Raw genomic sequence first — 9,229 nt, forward strand, 5'->3', positions numbered from 1 at the left:
ATCATTTAATTAAAGGGGTTCACCCCTCCTCCAAATTTGGGGCAAAACTTTCAAAAAAAAAATCTGGGGCATGTGATGTATCGAATTGTATGTTTTTGGTGACGCTGAGCACGAATATGAACTCAGATTTTTGATTGGACCCCATCCACAGCCTCCAGCACCTCCCCAAATGGGGTGAAAGTTCAAAAAAGTGTTTGGTTCGTGTGATACATGAAATAGTACGTTTTTGGTGACGCTGAACACGAATATGACGTCAGATTTTTGATTGGACCTTCTTTCACGGAAATCATTACCTATTTGTTGGACTTTTACCCATCTGGGGAGGTTCTGGGGACCATGGATGAGGTCAATTTGATAAACTTGGGCTATATTCGTGTTCAACGATATCAAAAATAATTTTACTATTTCATGTGTCACATGAATGAAACCATTTTTTTGACTTTTGCCCCCTTTGAGGAGGCGCTGGGGGCCGTGGATACTCTTAGAAAATATAATAATTCATGTTTCAATGTTTTGGTAAAATGAAAATATTTGAGAAAAAATAAACATTTTCAGAACACAAATTTTTCCAAAAATGAGCAATGTTTAAATTTTTTATACGCCAGTCATGACCCATTTAAAGCTGGAATTTACGACCCTCTTTACACCAAGCTTGCACTGCTGCAGACGAGAGGGGGTGCTTTGACCTTTTCAGCTCGTAGCGATGAAATTGGAAAGTTGGTGGGCGATATTTTGCTCTCATTTCGGAGCTTTCGGAAATTCGTCCAACATTCAATGAATTTTGCTCTCATTTTGGAGCTTTCGAAATTACAGTCAGAAAATTCATAAAATCGCTAAAAATTGATCCTTCGAACTAATCGATTTCATCTAAATTGACCAAAATTTACTTGCTCATATTTTTTTTTATTGTTTGGAATTTTGAGTTCTCCATTGGCATATTCTCTGGAATGATTGACGATTTTGCTGCGAAATTCCAAATTATCAAAACATGAAGGGGGTGATTCTCCTACCTACTACTCCCTACCCCATAAATCCGCCTCTGAGTACTAAGCAATGCTTCAGAGAGATGCAAAAGAAAAAAAAACTCAAACAGCAACTTACATAGGTACTCATATTTGAGCCATGTGCAACTATCTGCATTCAACAAGAAGCATATCGTTGAGGATATTGTTTCTTAGAGTGAATAACTCCCGTCAAAATGTAATCCACAACCCCCTTCCTGCCTCCAAATCATCATTATAGATTAGTATTGATCAACTTATTTTCAATTGTTCATTAATCAGAAGGCTTCAGCTCGTTCAGGCGAATGAACGGTGAAAACCCCCATTCTATGGGTATTTTTAGGATGTTGAAAAGTGAAAAAAAATGAAAAACTATATGTTAGTAGGTTAGGTATAGGTTCTCAAAGCATTTATATGAATCATCGAGGAAATTCACAGAATACTAAAATATCGTGAAAAAAAAACCAACGAGACAATTCTCAGAAATCGAACAATGCGTAAAACTTATTTGTTTGTAGCCATCGCAGAACAAAAAAAAAACAACAATTATTTTTAGAATTCGTCAATTTTACCAGATGTTACCACAAAAGCATCATATACTTACAGCGGAGAAAAATAAAAAATTAAATCATGCGTGTAAGCTCAATGACTCGAATAAACAGTGTAATGTGTATCAATCATTAATAGTTAGTTGTATGGAATTACTGTGATACTGACGAACATACGAGTTGATATTTGGTAAACAGCTTATTCTATGTACCAGTTATATAATATATTTTTTCTTCGAACTGCGAATGTGTTCGCGATGAATAGGCGGAGAGATTACATCAAACAATGAAGCCGACCGAATGTTTATATGATTTGAACCATTATCAGTTCATGTGTTAAGTAGTAGATACAGAACATGAATGAACTAATTAAAAGTACCATAATGACGAACGTCGAATAGAGAATTTCGCATTCTGCATCATTTTTTCATCTACCGCGTTAGTGTACGTTTTATTTTTATTGTACGTAAATAAATGAGTAGGTAGTGAAATAATGAAAATGAAGACGTGTTTGTTTTTCGTCGTTTTAATTGTGTGTTCGAAATATGGTAAGTACTTGATATAATTTTTAGATTAAAAACAAAAAAAAAAAAAAAAATGATGCTTTACCAGAATAAAACTGGGTACAGAAATAATACATTAAAAACAATTGATTTGATTAAAATTAATCTACATGATAAATTAATTTTCACTCTAAATTTACCTATTAATAAAAATGCTAAAATTTTTGAGCTCCTTCACTTGAAATTTTTAGGTAAAAAATGACTCAAAATTATTCCTTCGTTTTTTCGTCACTCGATTCGCTTTCTTTTACGAACTGAATAGGAATTTCTATACCCTCCTCTTCCAGTGATTCTTGTTGCTGGCCCGAAACTACGATTGTTTTCTGCTCATTGTTATCTTCTTTTGAAGCATTTTCACTTGCTGATTCGATTTCAGGGTAACTTTCGACTGGTGCAGGGGTCTCGTTGTTTTCTGGGGTCGGTGTTGTTGCATTTGCTGTCTAAAAACGAAACAGAAAAAAAAATTAAAATCAAATTTCAATAATTTTTACCTTTTACGTAATACTCGAATAAAATGGATTCACTTCTGATGTACGACGAGCTGCTTTGAATGTTAAAACACCATCGGAGGAAATAATCGACTTAACCGAATCCACATCAATATCCTTAGGCAGAATAAATTCTCTTTCAAATTTTCGAGCAACGTATCCATGATCATCTTCTCTATCTTTGTGTCTAGCTTTAACACTGCATACTCTTCCCGTCACTTTGATTCGAATCTCACTTGGCTTGAAATGTTGCACATCGATGTGAATCTATGTACAAAATTCCGCCAATGTATTTTTAAAGTAACTTACAAGTTTCAAAAATTGATTAAAAAATTATTCATTCTTACCGCGAACTGATTCGCTAGCCATTGTTGTTTCTCTTTATCTCGTTTCTGAGTTCGGTCCGGTGCTGCAAAAGGTCTCCATGGATAGAAATTATCAGGACCGTAAGATAAGGACATTTTAGCCGGATTTCGTAGATTATCCGATGTTAATACTAGACCGAATTTTTGATCGTAGACTTTCGCATTTGAGTAAAAATCGTCGTATTTGCCGGATAATGGATTAGTTCGATCCAAAGGAGCGGGGGTATTTTTTGGTGGACCGATCATAATTTACAAAAATGTTTAAGATTATCAAATTTATCAATTTTTTCACACAAATTCATACAAAATAAAATAAAAACTACTCACAATTTAAATTTTAATACATTGTTTTGATAAAGAACAGTTTATGGTTTTTTCAGATTCTCGAATTTGGTAACCATTTATTTCTTCATGTTTTAATTTTTTTTGTTTTTTTAAATACGAGTCTGAGAGACAGGAGCGTGTTCCGGGGGGTTTGTTTCTCCTAATGCTTCCTGCTAACCTCCCCCCTCATGCATATTCTGACCTCAACTCAACTTTGTCATGCTCTCAGCTCCCGAAGAACTTATAAAAATAAAAGGAGATTGGCCTTGGTAAAACGAGGGCAAAAATTTGCGAAAATTTTTACCTAAATTGAGAAGCTGAAAAACATATTTTATCGTAGTCAAAAAAGATATTATTTTCTAGTCTTGATATTTTGTCAATTTGAGACTTACCTGCTCAATATTTTTGTGGAAATTTCAAATTAAGGAAATAATAAGCAAATATTCCTAAGCGAAGCGAAAGCAAAAACCTTTTACAGTTTGTAAATTCAAAAAACCGAAGACCTTAATTTTTGATGACGAAAAATCATTTTTCTGACCTTTGACAATAATTTTTTAGAAATGTAAATTTGTGAGAAGCGCTTTGGCCAAAGTTTTTGAAAACGAAAATGACACGGTTTTTGGTCCACTTTCTTCTTCACACGAGTGAATACATATTTTAGCTAACATTTTCTAAAGAGAATTGCTCCTTTCCAAAACCTTCTGGTGCAAAAAAATTCGATTAGCTTTTTGTAGATACATTTGGATTATTTTTTTTAGAATCCCCTCTCCTTACTAATTTGGAAGAAAAATAAACTGAAGCTGAATTTCAAAGGCGATCTTGCGACCAATCAAATTGCATTGAAATTTCGCGATCAATTCAAATATTTCTACCAAAATGTGTTTTGAATGTTTTTGAGGAATTTTAAGCCCAAATTAGGTCATAATTTTTGGATTTTTGAAAATGTAATGTTAATGTTTTAAAAACAGCTTAAAATTAGTGGAAAAAATCAAGTACCTATTTTGACAAAAACATGTTATGAGCAGTTTTGAAGAATTTTGGGCCCAAATTGGGTCACAATTTTTGGATTTTTGAAAAAAAAAATGTAATTTTTCAAAATAGGTTGAAATTGCCAGAAAAATCCAATTATTTTGATAAAACTATGTTTTGAGCATTTTTGAAGAATTTTGGGCTCAAATTGGGTCATAAATTTTGGTACTTTTGAAAATATAGGGAAACTTCTCAAAAAGGTGTAAAGTTTCATAAAAACTCAAATATTTCAAATAATTTGTATTATGGGTATTTTTGACAAATTTTGGGCCCAGATTGGGTCATAATTTTGGGACTTTTGAAAATAAAACAAGATTTTTCAAAATAGGTGAAAATGTTGGGAAAAATTCAAATATTTTGAGAAAAATGTGTCTTGGGTATTTTTGAAGAATTGTGAGCCCATAAATTGGGTCATAATTTTTGGATTTTTGAAAATAAAACAAGATTTTTCAAAATAGGTTAAAATGTTGGGAAAAATTCAAATATTTTGAGAAAAATGTGTTCTAAGCAATTTTGAAGAATTTTGAGCCCAAATTGGGTCATGATTTTGGGATTGGGCCCATAAATTGGGTCATAATTTTGGGATTTTTTAAAATAAAACGAGATTTTTCAAAATAGGTTGAAATGTGGAGAAAATTCAAATATTTTGTGAAAAATGTGTTCTAACCAATTTTGAAGAATTTTGAGCCCAAATTGGGTCGATTTTGGGATTTTAAATATTATAGTGCTACTACTCAAAATGGGTTAAAAGTTCTTAAAAAACTCAAGTGTTTCGAAAAATTTGTGTTTTGGGTATTTTTGAAGAATTTTGGGCCTATAAATTGGATCATAATTTTGAGATTTTACAAAATGAAATGTGATTTTTCAAAATAGGTTGAAATTGCTTTAAAAAATTCAAATATTTTGATAAAACCAGGTATGTTTTGAGCATTTTTGAAGAAATTTAGGCCTATAAATTGGGTCATGATTTTGGGATTTTTGAAAATGAAATGTGATTTTTCAAAATAGGTTGAAATTGCGAGAAAAGTTCGAAATATTTTGATGAAAATACGTTTTGAGCATTTTTCAAGGATTTTGGGCCCAGATTGGGTCATTATTTGGGTATTATTGAAAATCTGATGGGACTCCTCACAAAGATGTGTAAAATTTCATAAAAAACTCAAATTTTTCGAAAAATTTTTGTTTTGAGAATTTTAAAAGAATTTTGGGCTCAAATTGGGTCATGATTCTGGGATTTTTTAAATAATATTTTTAGTGCAACTTGTTAAAAAGGTGTAAAATTTCTTAAAAAACTCGCAAAATCGCATGTTTCAAAAAATTTGTGTTTTAAGTAAAATTTTGAAGCATTTTGGACCCGAATTGGGGCGCGATTTTTGAATTTTTGAAAATGCAATCTCATTTTTCAAAATAGGTTAAAATTTTGGAAAGAATTCGAATAAATTGACAAAAGTATGTTTTGAGCATTTTTGAAGAATTTTGGGCCCAAATTGGGTCACGATTTTGGGATTTTGAATATATAGTGCGACTACTCAAAATGGGTTAAAATTTCATGAAAAACTCAAATCTTTCGACAAAAATGAGTTTTGAACATTTTTAAAGAATTTTCTAGCGCCAAAATTGGGTCATGATTTTCGGATTTTTTCAAAAAATGGTGTCATGCAACATACCAAAATTGGTTGAACTTGCCGCTGAAAGTCGAGATGAGTTTCTATCATATCGTTTTTCTTTGTGCACTTTAGATTAACTTTGAGCCAAAAATTGGGTGAATTTTCCAGTTGGGTACTTAGTCATGTGTCTCATCAAAATGGGGCTCCTCAATTTTTTTTACCACCTTTTTTTACAGAAGGATTTTTAGTCTAAAACTGGATAATAATTTTCGGAAGTTCAAAAAAATCAAAGAGCCAAAAATGAGAAAAATCAAAAAAAATGTTCAGGTTCAGCGTTCCAATTTATCCTTCTCAGCTCCTATTCCTTTTTTTGTCTCACGTGAGTGGAGCTTTTTTCTAGGTAGGTAATATTTCTGTCTCACCTCGAGTAAAATAAGTTCATGCCCCTTTATCAGGCTGATGGCCATGACCTTGACCCCCTGACCCAATACAGAGAACACGCCCCTACAAAACTTAAGAATTATTTTGCTCACTTATGCATTTATCAATTTCAGGACACTCCAAAAACTTAGACAAAACTGGATCCACTTCATCGACAAAAAATGCGTCTACTCCTATCAGCAGTTCACCTAAACCTAGTCAAAAACCCTCTCCTACTATCAACACCACACCAACTCAGACCACAACTTCGGCATCGATTCCAGATGAAGTTCCAGCTCTGCAAAGTTCCGAATTCAAAGATTTTTCAATCACACCCGATATAATCGTCAAAACTCCGAATATAAATTCTTCGTTCGTTGATTTACTCAGCGAGCAGATTCAAACAGTTTTGAAACATTTCCAAGATCCGGACCCGATTGGAATTCCCGGAAGTGATATTTTACCAGACCCTATGGCTGCTGATAATGTATCTGCTTCGATGGTCGTAGCTACTGGGTTTTTCTACAATATTACCGTCGGTGGTTTGAATAAGTTTTCCATCAATGTTGTCGATACTTATTTAGATAAAATGGAAGTTAGTATAAATTACCCACCAGCATGCCCATATCAAAATATTGATATTTTTCCAAAAACTTGATACAAAAAATTCGAATTTTTTTCTCAATTAGGTTTTCGTTATTTTAAAACTGAAAACAGTCATCGCTTTGGGAAATTACACGATGAGTAGTTTGTTGGTGGATAACGCTGGTCCATTTAATATTACTTTCACTAACGTCACAGCTGCTGGTACTGTTAATTTGGCGTCAGATGCGGAAGGAAAATTGTACGGTAATAAATCCTCCATCGATATTGCCTACGAGGACATTGAAGTAAGCCATCGATGAATTATTTACTCGCTCCATGATAAAATACTTTCAAAAAAAATGTGCATAGTTAAAACTGATCCTTAATTCCGTTCATTGATTCCTTATCTTGATTTTGTTTTTAATAGGTCGAGCTAACAAACGTTGCCTCTCTAGTAAAACCATTCCTCAACACCGGAGGTTCTCGAGTATTCGACGCTGAAAAACCACTAATCTTGGAAAACGTCAACAAACGACTGATCGCCGAAATTAACCGAAGACTAGAATTCTTCCCTAAAATTCCACCTCTCACAAAACTCTCACCAGTCGACTTGGCTATCTTGGAAGCTCGCCGATTTGTACGAGACCGATACGAACCTTTCACCATTGATAAAATATTCGACTTCGATAACTCTTTCCTCAACGTCCACGTTGGTCCAATCAGTATAAGTGGCTTATCGAGATTCGCTCGAGTTGGCAACATCACCTTAGCAATGGTCAATCAAACAGTAGACTTGAGAATTAGACTAATAACGCAGAAACTGACGGGCACTTGCAAATGGTATTACGATATTGGAAAGGTAGGAGTTACCAGAGATGGCCAGTCTAATTTTTCCGTCGACCATTTGCAATTCGAGGCCAGAGTTTTCCAACCAGTTGATTCGAGAAAGTCGCCTACTCTAGAAGAATTGGAAATTGAAACCGGTCCAGTATCAGTGAAAATGGATGGGCAAGGAAGTTTCGATTATTTGGTTGAAATTGTGTCGAAAGTGTTGCCGAAAATGATCAGGCATCTGATAATCGATTTTTTGGAAGAGACTGTTAAAGAGAAAATACAAACCGATGTGTTGGATAAAATCAACGTGCAGCAAGTATACGAGCAGAATTTATCTGAGATTAAGAAATATATATCGAATAAAATTTAATTCGATAATTTGACAGGTTGACCTAAAAGTATGTGAATTGAGTTTTTTTTTTCAATTTTATTTATTACAATTTTAAAATTCTTTTTACTCGCAATATAAATGTTTTGATGTTTGTTTAATTTCAACTCGACGAATCAAAGATATCAACTAATAGGAAGGTATACTGAACTACATTATTATAATCGTAGAAGTTCATTGAACTTATATTTTTATCGCGTGAAAAGAGAGCTAGAGGCGGAATTTCCGAGTTCCTATCGCTATCAATGATGCATTCTTTATCATATCATTAATGGGAATTGAATTAATATTCTTGAAATTTTTATCATGTTGGCTAAAAGCGTTGGTTTAAAGTTCGAACAATCAGTTTGAATAAATTACCTAATTAAAAATATATTATGCTTATACCTACGTAATGAATTTTTGCAAACGAAAAGAATCAGTCATGAAATGTATAAACGAACTGAATTATTTAAAGTACCAACCTGAGTTCATTTAACAGAAATATGGGTAAATAGTACCTAATAAAAATGTTGAAAATTATCTATAATATGCTTACATGACAATCTTTTTTATATTTCTATTTTTCGAGGATTTGTGGGTTACTGTTTCTTCGTTTTACCTTTCGTAAGCTTAGTTTTACTTACTCTTGAGAATCAAATTCAAGGCAAAAATGAGAAAAAAAAATCAAATTTTTACCAAATTGAGATAAAAAGCTGAACTTTGGAATAAGTTATGCCATATTCTCGACCAGCTAAATCGATTGGAAACTGTTTCAAACCATTTTAAGCAGTTCTAAAGCCTCCAGAAAATTTTTGAAACTTGAAATTTCCATAAAATTTCATCAAATGAAGTTGGAAATCCGAAATTCACACTGCACTCCAACTTAAATGTGATATTAAGTCAACTGATGACGTGCTTAAGTCATTTTGGAGCCTCCAGTAGAGTTTTTAAACTTGAAATTTCAACAAAATGTTATCAAATGCATTTGGAAACCGAAATTTATTCTGTAAACTATTTTCAATACGTTATGAAGTCGACTGCAAGTAGATTTCAAGTCGTTTTTGAGTCTCCAGAAACTGTTTGGAAATCACTGGA

At 33.0% G+C, this 9,229-nt stretch overlaps 2 protein-coding genes across 2 annotated transcripts; one reads left to right on the top strand and one right to left on the bottom strand.

Moving 5' to 3' along the window:
* The first annotated feature begins 1,822 nt into the window (after positions 1 to 1,822).
* Positions 1,823 to 8,259, top strand: LOC135847740 (uncharacterized). The gene is made up of 4 exons (XM_065367435.1): positions 1,823 to 2,097; positions 6,480 to 6,940; positions 7,035 to 7,235; positions 7,358 to 8,259. Exons 1-4 carry the CDS (start codon positions 2,043 to 2,045, stop codon positions 8,132 to 8,134), a joined length of 1,494 nt encoding a protein of 497 aa, XP_065223507.1. The 5' UTR covers positions 1,823 to 2,042; the 3' UTR covers positions 8,135 to 8,259.
* On the bottom strand, positions 1,972 to 3,290 carry LOC135847746 (alpha-crystallin B chain-like). The gene is made up of 3 exons (XM_065367448.1): positions 2,948 to 3,290; positions 2,637 to 2,867; positions 1,972 to 2,552 (listed from the first exon to the last, which is right to left on the bottom strand). The coding sequence occupies exons 1-3, from the start codon at positions 3,209 to 3,211 to the stop codon at positions 2,322 to 2,324; spliced, it is 726 nt and encodes a 241-aa protein (XP_065223520.1). The 5' UTR covers positions 3,212 to 3,290; the 3' UTR covers positions 1,972 to 2,321.
* Positions 8,260 to 9,229: the final 970 nt, after the last annotated feature.

The sequence above is a fragment of the Planococcus citri genome, chromosome 1 (genome assembly GCF_950023065.1).
Source record: "Planococcus citri chromosome 1, ihPlaCitr1.1, whole genome shotgun sequence".
In the NCBI taxonomy this organism is placed as follows: Eukaryota; Metazoa; Arthropoda; class Insecta; order Hemiptera; family Pseudococcidae; genus Planococcus; species Planococcus citri.

Coding starts and splice junctions, on each gene's coding strand:
- LOC135847740 (XM_065367435.1), top strand. CDS start 2,043: ATGAAAATGAAGACGTGTTTGTTTTTCGTCGTTTTAATTGTGTGTTCG. Junction 6,941..7,034: donor CTTATTTAGATAAAATGGAA/GTTAGTATAAAT, acceptor TTTCTCAATTAG/GTTTTCGTTATTTTAAAACT. Junction 7,236..7,357: donor TTGCCTACGAGGACATTGAA/GTAAGCCATCGA, acceptor TGTTTTTAATAG/GTCGAGCTAACAAACGTTGC.
- LOC135847746 (XM_065367448.1), bottom strand. CDS start 3,211: ATGATCGGTCCACCAAAAAATACCCCCGCTCCTTTGGATCGAACTAAT. Junction 2,868..2,947: donor GGCTAGCGAATCAGTTCGCG/GTAAGAATGAAT, acceptor TTTTGTACATAG/ATTCACATCGATGTGCAACA. Junction 2,553..2,636: donor CAGCTCGTCGTACATCAGAA/GTGAATCCATTT, acceptor TTTCGTTTTTAG/ACAGCAAATGCAACAACACC.